At 45.5% G+C, this 14,519-nt stretch overlaps 1 protein-coding gene across 1 annotated transcript in view; it reads left to right on the top strand.

The window, feature by feature from the left end:
- LOC126529637 (uncharacterized) overlaps positions 1-14,220 on the top strand; it is a 29,656-nt gene extending 15,436 nt beyond the window's left edge. Inside the window, exons 4-5 of the mRNA XM_050177151.2 lie at positions 4,356-4,403; positions 12,665-14,220. Of these exons, the coding sequence (XP_050033108.1) occupies positions 4,356-4,403; positions 12,665-12,941 (325 nt within the window). The 3' untranslated portion in view covers positions 12,942-14,220. The remainder of the gene's footprint in view (positions 1-4,355; positions 4,404-12,664) is intronic.
- The last annotated feature ends 299 nt before the right edge of the window (positions 14,221-14,519 follow it).

The following is a 14,519-nucleotide window of genomic DNA, read 5'->3' as shown; positions in this document are numbered from 1 at the left end:
GCAGCGAAACAGCACCGCTCGTAACGCTGGCTCATGCTTGCTCGCTCGGGCCTCGACGGAGCGGATACAGCGCCGTGGGGCATCGCGTTGATACCCCGTTGGTGGCCGCTGCTGCTTCCTTGGTCTCTCGTGCAGGATGTTGGCGGGATGCGGCGTTCTTGTTGTCTCAGCAGTGTTGTCCAAATGATTGCGGTCCACAGCCAACATGCTAATGTAGAAACTGTAAAATAACCTGCACCAATTTAATCTAAAAACTCGAGGTTCATACCCTGCAGCAAAACTCAAAAACATTACTTGCAAAGTAAAACTTGAAGCTCAGCAACGTTCAATAGGACATTAATGCTTTTGCATTCTCAACTCATAGGAAGTGCTTAGGTGTCCTCAGATTTTTTCAAGTGCCAGCTTACCTTGACTCACACAATTAACACGGACTTTGTTGCACTGCCAGCTACCTCTTGGAGCAATATATAACTGCAACTGAAACTTCAGGTGCCGTAGGATGTGCAACTTGTTTTTTCTGACATGGTCTACATGCCCAGTGCTGGCCATACCTGCCAACCCTCTCGAATTTGACATAAGGTTTATGAATTTGGGCTCATTCTCCAATGTTGCGAATGTTGGGCCATGTTTTACAGAAAATAGATTCTGTTCACTACACTGTCTTAAAGGGGTCCTGAACCACGTTAAATTGAAGTTGAGAAATGCATTTGAATTTAAAATAGAATATTTCAGAAATAATTTGCTACATAAAGTACTAGGATGTGTTCAGAAGCGGAGTTATTGGCAGTCAATGGTCATGTGTGATCCCATTCGCTGTGCCCCCATTCCTTTTTCAATGCCTTGCACGGGGCACTGAGCGGGGCATGCCCACAATGCTCCTCTTACTGAACGTCACCATGGCATGCAGTTCAAATTTGATTTGGATGTTCACGTGGACACTACTTCCGATTTCAGTGCTTACGACACGCCAAACATACCATATTTATCGAATCTGGCCCGGCCCCGATCCTGAGCCATCCCCCTAATGTCCGAAGCCAGAAAAAATAAAAAAACTGAGCTCAAGTGTAAGCCAAACAGAAAAAGCAAGGAAAGCATTCACAAAATGATAACAGCATTTATTTAATATGAACATGCCGACCTCACTACGTTGTCACCGCCGCTAGCCTCGTCCCTATAGCCCAGCCCACACATAAGCTTGTACACGCATGCAAGCTTGTGTCCACGCGCCCATGCATGCGCAGACAGTGCAGCACCGCACGTGTCGAAATGCGTGATCTCGGTGAACAGCACTCTGTTGTTGCGTGCTTATCTTCCTTATCGCTCTCATCTGCTTGTTGCGGCACACGCAAAAGCGTCTCCCATTGCCCCTTCCAATGACGGACGTTTTTCTCATCGATGCTGAAGTCCCGCCTGGCTTACTATGCCTCTGCGGCTAGCGCAACGTTTTGTTTGAAAGCGGCACTATAGTGGCACCACCTGTTAGGTGCCATTAGGATAACGCCACGCCGCACTCCGATACCCCAGAATAAAGAACCAGCTCCGATACGACACAGGTCAAAGCGACGACATCGCTCGTGTACTTCAGTTGGCTACTGGCCCCGCTAGTAGCGGCTACGATACTGACTTTTCTATATAGTGCTAGCTATGCGCTATAGTTATCATTTTCAGTTACAAACTGGCGCATTTTTTAAGATCGTCGAATCTAAGCCGAGCCTACAGTTTTGTATGTGGTTATTTAAAAAAAAAAAAAAAAAAGCTATCAACCTAGATTTTAATAAATATGGTAGCAAAATGCAGCTGTCCTCAATGAGCCGCAGTGTGCTCGGCCAGAGGACTCGTCGCGGCACCCCGTGGTGGCCGTGGTATCTACGCTACATAGCAGACCGCAGCTGCATGCAACTGCAGTGCGTATGCACAGTGTTTGTGTTGTGCACGACAGGGCTTGCGTGTGCACTCGCACCCGTGTGTCCTTGTCTGGCTGTGCTACGTGGTGCGGGGACTGGCTTTGTCCTGCACCAGCTTGACCGACGGATAGAAGCCTCATCCAACTTGTGAATTTTGAGCACTATCAATGGCTCAGTGCGAAGTGAAGTCTGCCAAGTTGTCTAACCAGGAGTGGCCAGGAGTGAGCGCACACTGGCAAGCGTGTGTGTTGTCTAGCCTTAAGTACCATATGGTTTGAGGCTAATTGAGAATTTAAAACTAATCTAAATTATTGAGGCCCGATGGCTACGACACTGATAAAAGCAGGATGGCCGAAATTTCAGTCGTACACGGGCGGTCGCAGCCAACCTTGAGCAGACAATAGTTGGCTTCTTCCTGAAGTGTGTAATTCTTACCGAAATTCGAAAGCGGATTTTCGCTTACTTCAGTCTGTTCATTAAACAGTGCCAATAAATATACACTGTAACAGTAAGAAGAAGCGCACTGATCCAAACACCCTTTTGACTGATGTCAGCTATCGGCCAATAGCACCTGCATTTGGTTATCTGCCATATTACGAAATAAAGCATCCTGAAAAGAGTGAGGAGCAGGCTTCTGTTGAAAATAGAGAATTTTAGAGAAAGGTGACCTCGTGCTCCGCTTGCGAGCTCCACGCACTGTGCATGACTGCAAAACTTGGCCGAGATGTTCCGAGCAGCATATGCTATCCACGGACTATGCTTTTCACCAAGCCCGAGGGGCGGTTCAGGGCTCCTTTAAAGGTATTGGCAGATGGGGTGAGCGAGATTAAAGAAAAGATGTGTGTACGAAAAATTGTGATGGAATCTGCGTCACCATTTTGTGGCAATACAAGGCACTAAACAGAGAACTGCTTGCTTCAACCAAGTTTGTTCAGACAACTTCCCAAAGCTGGATAAATTGGCAAAGCAAGGCCGCTGAGAAAGTCACTGTGGTCATAGAGCACTGTATTGCTTTTAAGTCTTTGCTGTACCTAGCTCAGGGAAAACATAAACAAAAGTGCTTGCTGCCCTTCTTCCCACCTTTTGCCACATCCAGGAGCAATTTTATGTATTTCAGTGTCCACAGGTTGTCATGAGGGCCATGAACAAAGTGGCTGCCAGTTGACTCTGCAGTAAACCACAAATTTGGTTCCCCACTGCCGACGAAGTGGCGCTGGTTAGGCCTGTGGTTCTAGCCAGTATGGCTTTGATGAAAATTTATAGATGCCCGGCAGTTGTGGCTGATGACAAGCTGGGGCACGAGTGCTCGCCATTAATATGTTCGTGCCTGTTAACTTTCTGATTGATGTGTCCGTGTGTGGCCCTTTCCATGCCCAATAAATTGGCCAGTGTCAGTACTCAGGAGGAGCAGAGAAGTGGCAAATTTGGAATGTGCACGTGGATTTTGGCACGTGATTTGGCCTAATTGGAGTGCAGCAGGAAGCCAACAAGGCGATGCCATTTAATCGCATGCCGCATATTATTGATGGTGCAAAGCGTGTGTATGTAACTTATTGTTGTTCCTGTGCCACATTGTGGCATATCAGGTTGTCGGCAAGCCATCAAAATTCGCAGGAAATTTATTTTTGGCTTGGCAGAGACATCGTGATTCTGTGGCTTTTGTGGAGACCTGCTTGCAATTTTTTTTGTTGACATCAGCCTGTAACCTCTTAACAAATTTTGGATATAATGAAGGTATTTTCTTGTCAGATACTACACGAGGGTGGGCCATGCTATGTTGTTGCGGCTGGCACTGCATTTTCACGGTAGCAAGACCAGTCCGGTCCTTTGTTGACATAATTTTCTCACTTGTGGATTCTTGCAAGTCATTAAAAATAATGGCTCCAGGATGCATACATGTTCACATGCAAACGCAAACAAAACAGAGAAGAAGTGCGAAGTCAGTCATATACAGGGTGTCCCAGCTAAGATTATCCAGCTGTTTTATTTAAAAAAAAAAGAAAAGAACACAGTGAAAGATACAATTATAAAACCTACGATGTTTGGTTGTCAAAGGTCTGACGACCAAACGCCTTAGGTATTATAATTGTATCTTGCACCATGCTTTCTTTAAATCATTGTTTTAATTGAACAGCTTGGCTGAAGTTAGCTAGGACACCCTTTGTAGGTGCACTCGTTGTAAACACCTGCCGGCAACATGTGCCAGATACGTTGGCTGTTTATCGGATGGTGTCTCATCTAGAACGATAACTGATGCGCCTTTCTTCACAATACTTTTTTGGGGCAGCCTCAATGATTTCCGGTGTGGGCCATACGCTCCAAGTAAAAATGATACTTTGGACTTATACGAGCAATAATCTTCTATTTTGGCCTGATCTAATGTTTGTCATTCATGCTGCACAGCATCTGCAGATACACTGCATAATTGTTTGCGCTTTCCTCTTAATGCAGTGAAGAGAAGCCAGTGAAAAGTCAAGGCACTGAAACTACATGCAATGGGTATGTATTGCTCTCATTCTTATTTGACAGATTTTCTCCCTGGATAAATGCATTGGCCTTCGATACTTTGAGCGATTGCAATCATTGACTGATTTTCCAAATGCCCAATATTTCAAACTTTCACAACTCTCCCATGCCTCCACCTTCGAGGTGTAGGCATGGGAGAGTGAAAACCAAGTGCGGATTGGAGGAGGGCAGTGGAGGTGGCACTACTCGAACCGGTCGATTGTAGTCCAACGAAGGATGTCTTGGATTGAAGCCAGTTCGGGCTGTAGCCTAAGGCAACCCTTGTTTGACTGCTGCTGGCCAGGCTTCTGTGCAACTTCTCGATGCTACCATGTTAAATCCTGCTCGTAAATAGTAGAAAAGCTAAATCTCTTGGGTACCTTAGCTGCGGGATGGGTAACCTGTTTACGTCGTGGCTGTGCCATTTTGCCCATGCTGTTTTGTCAGCGTGTCAGCGCCTGAAGGTCAAGTATGGTGCCATACTTCCGGTAGTCTTTTTGCTGTTAACCCTGGTGGAGAAATGGTAATGCCAAATGCGCGGTGTCTTCTGTGCCGTCTAGAGTCGTAGTGGATGTGCACCACCCGTTGCTTCAGCTACTTCCCCCGGCTACCATGTCCTACCATGGTGACTCGGTAGCTATGGCAAGGTCCTGGTGAGCATGCGGTTGTGGGTTAAATTCCACACCACAACAGACACTTGCTGGTGGGAGCGCAATAAAAAAACAAACACGCATTGTGCAATGCCTATTAGGGCACGTTATGGAACTCTGAGTAGTCAAAACTAACCTGGAACCCTTCACTCTGATACCTCTCACGTCCCTTTTAGCCATCAGACATACACATCTCCAGTACAGTCAACGACTGAATTTTCGGACGCCCAAATTTTCGGACATGCCCGATATTTCAGACGTCTTCGCGGCACCGCCACGAGCCCCATAGAATCAATGTATAAGGACATCTGAAGTTTCGGGCGCTCGAACCCCCCGCCGTCCAATTTTCTGGACTTTTTGACGCGACGGAAGGTCCTTCGGCTCCTCGCGCAGCGCCCCTGAGCAGCAAATCGACTTGCAGCCGAAGCATATCACCGCTTTGAACCACAACTAGCCGAATCTAGCCATCACACACTGATTTGGTCTGGCCACGCTGGCTATGTTCATCACCGAACTTCCGCCCCGGCGGAGTTTCCGGAGCGGCACCATTTCATTTTTTGCGTAGGCCACGTTTTGGCTAGCGTGGTGTGTGGTTGTGCTGTTGTGTCAAGTGTGCGCTGCGACGCTAGGCCTAGGTGCTTCGACACTCGTCTGCGAACTCGACTGTTCGCAACTTGAGGATTTCGCTTGCCTTCGATGGCCCCCACTCCGTCTTCATCGTCCTCGCCGATGGCATCGAAGCACGGAAGCAATACCGTCGGTTAATGATGAAGAAGAAAGCCGCCATTATTAAGCAAGTCGTGAGCGGCCCATCGCAGGCTGACGTGAGCAAGGAGTTCGGCATGGAGCAAGGAGTCAGGTTGTGGGGGATTCAGAAGACTGCGATGTTGAAAATAAGGAGCCAATGCCTGCGCCGCCTACAAGCACCGAGTTGACGCGAGCACTGTTGAATCTTTCATCGGTTTACAGTGCTGACATGACCCTTGCTCAGATCGAGGTGAATATGATCGCATGCAACCGGAACGCCGTCCAAACAACAATCAACAAGTTCTTCAAGTCACTGCAGCAATAAAAGCGGCTGCCCGACGATGCTCATGTACATAATAAACCAGCAGTCGGCTGCATACAGAGTTTTTGAAGGCGCTTTTTTTATAGCCACTCCACTGATACTTTGGCAGGGTTTCCGAAACCTGGTACTTAGCCCTTTACCTCTAGATCCGAGAAAAAAAAAAGTGCGTTTTTTCCATGCATTCATTCTTCGGACTGCCTGAATTTTCGGATGTTTTTACGTTCCCTAGAGGGTCCGAAAAATCGGTAGTTGACTGTAACTGTTTTATAATGGTCTATAGTGGGTGATTCCATGTAAGATCGAACAAAGGATGCCCAGTTGGCCTTTTAAGTACATGTCACATTTTTATATATTGTTGCCTGATGAGTGAAAAGAAGAGATCCGCAATTGGTTTTGCTGCCAGAAATTTTTCTGAAACACTGGGGATTAATGATGAAGAGGTGGAGTGCTGCACTTACCTGCTCTGCTTTTTTGGCCACAACTTTAGTTATGAACTACACAAAATATATTCAAATTAGGTAGCTGAAAATTGTTTGACTAAATATATGCAAGGTTTTATTTGCGTTTAGCTATTTGTGGTTTTTCTGGGTAGCGTAGATGTTTTTATAAAATTTCTATATTCGGCTCAGGGAACGTTTCTTTGTCTACTTTGCAGGTCTTTATCTCAGAAAAGGCTTGTGGCAGAGCGGCAATAATTCTGCATTATATTCTAAGCATAGTTACCTGTCAAACTGCTAAAGGTCATATTTCTATAAATTTTTTATAAAGATATGCGATCGGGCTAACTTCAAGAAAACACCAAACAATGGAAATTTGTGACAACAACAAAAAAAAATGCCATTTTTGATATTCCTTAAACTTTGTCCACTTATTCTCCTTCACTTCAGCTTTCACGATCATTAAAAACATATTGCATAATTTTGTTGCACTAGTAATTATGCCCATTTCAATGAAGCCCTTGCGCAAGGCTCAGCACACCATGCAGGTATGAAGATTCTGACTGTTGTGATCGTTTATGAATTTTCAATTTTGGCATGATATTGTATCTAGTCCTTTATGTCTAAACGCTGCAAATTAGCTGGGAGAGGCACCGTAGTGAATGATTTGGAATCGGCATTTCACCTCCATGAAAACATAGTCAGAGTTGGATACGCAGCTTAGATTACCCAAAAAGAGGATAAAATTCAATAGGCAAGCAACATATTCCAAATAATCTTTAGCGAAATGAAAAAGCTCCTGGAGAATCATTAAAACAGAATTTGTTTCTGGGCTGTAATTGAAATGATTTGACAATGCAGATTGCCTTCATTCCTGTACACATAGTTTGTTCCATACAGAGCCGGCTATGCGTGCCACGTACAATTAATTCCGTTGACCCGCATAGCTGCCAAGACTGAATGCCACGGAAGGCGGGCTCTCTCATCCCTTTTTTAACCCATGGAAAGCAACAACTTCTTCAAGATGAAATAGATGCACAGTTTTGTTGATAAAATAGTTACAGTCTCTGGCTGCTCGAATTGCACTTTTAGGGTTTGTTCTCAAGTTGTTGAGCATTGCTTGATGAGTCATCCAACTCTGTCGCAAGCATTTTAGCCTGTACAGTTGCTGAGAATATCCATTGGGTATTGGGACAATCACTCTATCCCTACTCGAAAAGCTGGCATCTATTTTTAAAATGACTGGCGGCTCCGTCACTCACATATGGCACCTTGGAGTACACCGGCAGGTTATCGTCCACTCATTCTTTCACTTTCTTTAGAGCCAAGCAGGTGTGAGCGGAATTGTGGTTCAAGTCGTCACTAACAATAGCGAAACTTTTCTTAGATTTTTTCGTTTGGACCACGCATGTGAACACGGATACTTGCTGCTTTTGCCAGTGGTTTGCCTGAACTTCGTCAGAAAGCACGACAGTTCGTTTTCGGCAAAATCAAAGTGAAATACAATGTTCCCATGCTGTGTGCATTGCTATTCCTCTTAAATAGCTTTGCCTTGAGTCTCTTCCTGATGTGGTTGTGCACGATCCACCTTGTCACTAACACCCGAAGATGATTAAAAAAAGTGTGCACATCCAAAACCTTTTCACAAGGGTGCCTGCCTCCCACGTCGCTAGCAGTATTTCTTCGTCTTCTGGGATATTAAGTTCCTCTACTGTCAGGGACCTGCTTTTTAGACATTGATTGTGTTCGCCTAAAAGGCAGTGTGCTGGTGACAGTGCAAATGACTGCTGATTGAACATCATCAGCATCGATCCTGTAGCCTCAAGAGCGGCAAGGCAAAGTTTACAGTTGGTGCAAATGACACAAACACACACATCATGTTGCGGATAACATTTTACCCAGCAACCGTAGAATTTTGATAGGCCAATGCCGGAATCAGGATGGTCATCCTTGCGAAATGCCTCTAGTAGATCTTGTAATGAGACACTTTGTTACTAATATTTTTACTCCATCGATTGTAACCGACAGGAAATCCTTTCTGTTAGGGCTTTGTCTAGAACATTCCAACTCATCCTTCGTGTGGTACTCACTCGCCGCAGATACGCACTCGGGGCTCACCTCATGCCTGGTGAAAGGATCCGGTCGGTACCACACAGTGTGATTTTCTTTCAGTTTCCTGGACTTGTTGATTTGATGCATCGATTCAGGAATAAGCTTCTTAATCTCATTTTTCGTTAGTGTTGATGGCAGGAGAATGAGAAGTTGACAACGTTCCGGTGTGTTGTCGATGCTGTATAGGCTTGCGGAAAGCTTTCGGCCACTGTGCACAAAAGGAGCACATTCCTTTGGCTGAATTTCCCGATGCATCACCTTGGTTGTACGCCCAAGATGTGTTGCAGCAAACATTTTCGGCTACTGCCTTCTGCACCTCCCTTTGTTTTCTCTTGATGCAAGCAGGCCTGTGCCGACTTCACACTGCGCTTGAAAGTTTCAAAGGGGACACGCCAGTAGTCGCAATGCTCTTGTTGATGACGTCGATTTCTTCAGGGGCCATAAAAATGTCATCGCTTAATGTGTGTTCCGTGAAGATATTTCATTGCAGAAGTAGCGGAAGCACTGGTAGTACAAGTAGTCCGTCTCTTTGACAGTCACTGATCTTTCAGACGTTAAAAGTTGCTTCAAAACATTGATGTTTAGGTCGGTAACTCTGAAAATTTCGCTTCTTTGCAATGAGATTCTTGTGCTTCGAAAAGCAGTCGGCACAATACGCTCGCTCAGAGCTATACTTTGTCGCCATGAGACGCACAAGAGCAGTAGAGTAAGAGCAAAGCACAAGCACTATCGGTGTTGAATGAAGCGTGAACAGCGGATTGAACGCACGGCCATTTGAGGTCGTCTGCTGCCGTCATCTGAGATAGGCGTCTGGCTACCGATAGTTTTGCTTTTGTTTCCTTTGACGTTCCATATCTTGCTTTGCCACTGGAGTGCCACATTCATGCTTTCCACTGATCGCAACTGGTGCAGCGCAGTTTCTCTGGCGCCAGCGGCTGTCGCCCACGTGCGTGAAGCGAGCGCTCATAGCTCTCCGATAGCGTTTTGATCTTGCTTCCATCTCCTCCGTGTTATCAGCGTCTGGCTGCAATGCGAACAAAGGTCAGATAGAATAGGTAAGCTCCAGCGGACTTGCGTGGGAGTTACCCGAGAGGTGTGACTGTTTTGAACTCTATCGGTCTGAGAACGCGAAAACGAGCCCTCATTGCGCCTTTTCTTAAAGGGAAGCTGAAGAGTTTTCCAGAAAAAATGAGTGAAGAGCTGTACGTAATGGTTTTCAACCCTCCGAATTCGAATATTGCATCGAAATTGAGCGAAAGAAAGCGCAAACAGATTTTATTTTGATGCAAAAATGCAGCAGCTGACTCGGGGCAGCTTGCGCACCTCGTTTCCGCCTATGATTGGTCGGGCGCCTCGCGACATCAACGATGGTGTTCGTCTGGACTGACCGCTGCCGCCGCACATTAAGCACGGTGCAAGGTGGTTTGGCGCTGTGGTTTGGTGAGACGGCAATGGTAAATTTCAAGAGCTTGCGTTTCTCTGAGGAGTTCGGCATTGCTCCCTACATGTACGTAGCCGGCCTCTCCAAGAAGCAATATATGCTGGTAGCAAACAGTGCTTTCGATGGGAACCAAAGCGATGTGTTAGCATCTCCTCGTGTTAGAAATGTTCTTTGGTGAGTATGTTTTTTGCAAAGCTGCATTCAGCGATCCAGTGAGTTCATTTCGGGGCAAACAACTGCACTGTTATGTTCCTGCATGCATCCTCGTGGAACATAAGCAGGGATGCAATCGTCGGCATTTGTGCGCTGCCCCAAAGCTGTTGGCAACCTACACAGACAGTTTACATGCAGGAAAAGTTTTCCGGCTCTTGTAGGACGTGTAGTGACCTTCATCAGCGCGCCATCCAGACGCTACTCGTAACCCGAGCTGTAAAGGCGGCAAATTCCGTTGGCTAGGTGAGACAGCCGGCTTCTCTGTGCACGAGGGGGAACGCAGCATCCTGGCATGCACCGGCTTTCAAACATGCAAACTTTACACTTGCACTGCATTATGGTAGCTGCATGTAGGCTGTTTCATGACACACGTGCGAATAGAAAATTAACGGCGGTTTGCGACGAAACCTGCATCAAGGGTGGGAGATAAACATACCTTCTGTTCAGCATGCTAACACGAAGGAGCTAGCGGTAAATCAAAATCCAGCTTTGGACGAGTTCGTGTATTCATGAGGTCTTCCAAGACCAGTTACCATCCGTCAGCCCACACCCGTCCCGCCTTTGTGCGTTCTTTGCCCCGACCTTTTCGCGCTGCATTTAGAAAGCCTGCTAGCAGCAAGTTGTACTCTCACTCATTCACGCATTATTTATAAACTCTGGTAGTAACCGTCGTCACAGAAGGGGTTAGGGCACAGCACTGTTGTTCTTGAGCGCTAGAAATTCTTTCGATTCGCAGCAGCCTCCCACTTAGCTGCAAGCTTCTTGTCTTGCGTGAAGCAATGGAACATTGTCGCGGCCACTAGTGTTCGTGCAGCCGTAGGCTGCACAGAACGCCGGCGTGATCGGCCCACCATTTCAATTGATGCTGCGCATGTCAACTACCACTCTACATACACACCAAGGAATGCCGGGCCGAGCGAAGCAGATTATGACGGCACGCACGCAGAAAGAAGCGCGGTCAGGCACGGTCGCGGAGACTGCGAAAGAACGGAACACCAGTGCTGACGTCACTACGCCGCGGTTTCCGGTCTCCGCTCGCATCGTCAGCAGCTGCGCACGGCGTTCCACGGGGGGTAGAGCAACAGCGCAATTTTAACCGGCGATTACGTCGCTCCTAAGCGAAAAATCCCGCCCAATATTTTACCTGCATGGTTTATAAGGTTCCTGCATCCGTATATGAACGTCTTATTGAATTCGACAGACTCTTCAGGTTCCCTTTAAAATGAGCATCTGGGGTGCGCCTGCTCTGTTGCCCTGCACTCATGGCGGCTCCGGTGACCAAATCATCTCAAAATTGACGTCCTCAGTGCTGGCAACACCTTTCCCGGCACTGCTGGCCTTTTAAGAAGCAGGAAGCCAATCCAGCCTGCATTCTATACTCTTAGCGGCCAAGAAGTCAGATCTGCAACAACTGCCTATCCTTGCGTAAGGGTCTCATTCATGGGCCGTAACTACTACTGGAACAAGATTATGCAATATGTTTTTAATGATTGTGAAAGCTGATGTGGAGGAAAATAAGTGGACAAAGTTAAATATCAAAAATGGGGCTTTTTTTATTGTCGTCAGAAATTCCCATTGTTTGGTGTTTTCGTGAAATTAGCCCTATCGTATCTCTTGATTGAAAAGTTACATAAGCATAAGCTTTAGCACCTTTATAAATAAGTATGCTTCGAATGTAATGTGGCATTGTTGCCACCCTGCCACAAGCCTTTCTTGAGATAAATACCTGAGAAGTAGACAGAAAAATGTTTCCTGGGCCGATTTTCAGGTATTTTATAAAAACAGCTAATGATAAAAAGCAAAAATAACTGAACACAAGCATGCATATATTTACTTAAAGAAATGTCAGCTACCTAACTTTAATATATTTTGTTTAATTCATAACCAAAGATGGCCACAACTTTTAGCAAAGCAGGTAAGTGCAACACTCCACCTCTTCATCATTATTGATTCCTGGTGCTTCGAAAAAATTTTGGCAGCAAAATCAATTGCGGATCTCTTCTTTCCACTCATCAGGCAGCAGTATTTAAAATTTTGAAGCTAATTTAAAAGGCCGACCAGCCATCCTTTGTTTGATTTTACATGGAATCACCCTAGTGCTCTTTTCTGTTCGTGTGACTATACATAGTCTTTATTTCTACTTCAATGCATAGATTGTCTGCTTATTACCATTACCTTGAGCCAACCAATCACTGTTGCTCTGACTCTCTATGGCTGTAGTGGTCTTTGTGTCAGTAAACACCATAAATCATTATGATTCCTTGGTACACAAACCCCGATAATCAGTCATTCAATTGCCTGTCGATAACTCATCCTTTGACTGTCTGTTTCAGTGTGGTACCACCTACTCACAACACAGAGGACACGAACCAGGACCTCTCGTCAGTGGAGACAACCATGGCCAACTCTATGGCAACATGCGTGGAGCATTTGAAAATGCTTCACGATGAGCGCAAAGAAAACGGTTTTAAAAAGGACAAGGTTTTCCAATTTTGCATGTATGTGGCGAGCTGCATCCGAGGACTAAACAAAAGTGATCAGCTGGAGGCCATGCAAGAAATCAACACTGTGATGTATAAATACCAGAAAAAGCAGCTTGAGGATACGTGATCTGTTTGTGTGAATCATAATCATTTTCATTTTCTTGTCACATTCCATCTTCATGATTTTATCACAAAATACATTTGCTGTCACCCAAACCTTGACCAGGTTAATGCAAGAATTCTATTTAAGATGTTTTTCTTTTTGCTCCATCATAGGTCCAAGTGATCCCCTGCCTACGTTATCGCCATGATCAACCGATCATACCGTATTTACTTGTGTCCAACGCGCACTTCTTTCCTGATAAAACGGGTCCAAAAATTGCGTGTGCGTTTGAATCAAGTACGACTCTAAATCTGCATTACCAAATCGCCATCGGCATCTCAAAATGGCTGCCTCGTACGTGCTTCAAGCCTAGCTGCCGTAGCTTCCTCCATGTGCTGTAGTACGTGTGCTTATGTTAGTCCACTGTCCGTCTTCCTGTTTTCTGTGTTTGCTCTATCAGCACAGAAGTGCCGACTGCAAAGACACGCCGAGTTCATCACGATGCTGCAATTAAAAGGAGTGATTACATGTGCAGACGGACGAGAATCGGGCCGCATCACAGGCGTTCGGAATTCCCAAAACTTGTGTGCTGGACTGGCGCAAACAGAGAAGCGTTCTACTCTGGTGGCTGCCGTGTACAGTGCGGCCATGCAGCCCCTATTTTGGAAGCGATCTGCAATGGAGACAGAGTCTACGACTCTAGGTGCACCGTGCTGTGTTCTCGTCGCTTAATTCGCATTGAAGTGAGAGGTCGCAGAAAGGTCAATTCGCATAGTCCTGCTACTGCACTTCCTCACTCCAGCGTTCTGATAAACAGTTTCCGCGGTCAGTGAGTGAGACATGTTCATGTTTGCTTGTGTGCATGTGACACCATGCTTGTTAATTTAGCTAGTAAGCAAATGTTCAAAAGTTCATGCGGCCGATAAAACTACTATCCTTACGTTTGCTTTAGCTGTCTACTAGTTTGCTATCAATGCTTTGCCTTTCGGGCAAAACTGCAGCTTTCTTTATTTATTGCAACTTTAGCGCATTGCGAGTAAATCTTTGTTTTTCCAAATGAGAGAAAGTTGTATTTCTGTATGAAAGAATGAGGTCCGCAGTACTGTAAATGACTTTTCTTGTTTTAGGTCATGGCAAATGGGTGTGTGTTACAATTGAAGGCACATTAAAATCGAGTAAATATGGCAAGTGGTTTATGACCAAAAGGAATAGCATTGAACTAAAGTAATTGCTGCATCAACCATCCATTTATGTAAATTGTTTACTGGCTTGTGTCCTTAATAAAGTATGTGATTGTAGCTGTGCAGATTAAGTAGTTATTCTATGCATTTGAATTAGAATGATTTTGCTTACCAGTATTTGCACACACAGCATGACAAACTTTTCCTGGCTTATGCTCTTAAAGGGACACTAAGGCAAATTCTAAGTCGACGTGGACTGCTTAAATACCATTCCAGAAACCTCGCAACGCTTGTTTCGTGCCAAGAAAAGACTTAGTTTAAGACAAAATTGCATCTGAAAGGTCCGAATACCTTTTTCAAAATTCAAATCTCCTGCCACCAACTGGGGGAGTTGTGACGTTGCATATGCTATCACCACCCT

This window comes from Dermacentor andersoni, chromosome 9 (assembly GCF_023375885.2).
Source record: "Dermacentor andersoni chromosome 9, qqDerAnde1_hic_scaffold, whole genome shotgun sequence".
NCBI classification, from domain to species: domain Eukaryota; kingdom Metazoa; phylum Arthropoda; class Arachnida; order Ixodida; family Ixodidae; genus Dermacentor; species Dermacentor andersoni.
The sequence above is the reverse complement of the archived record's forward strand: the minus strand, read 5'-3'. Positions and strand labels throughout refer to the sequence as shown.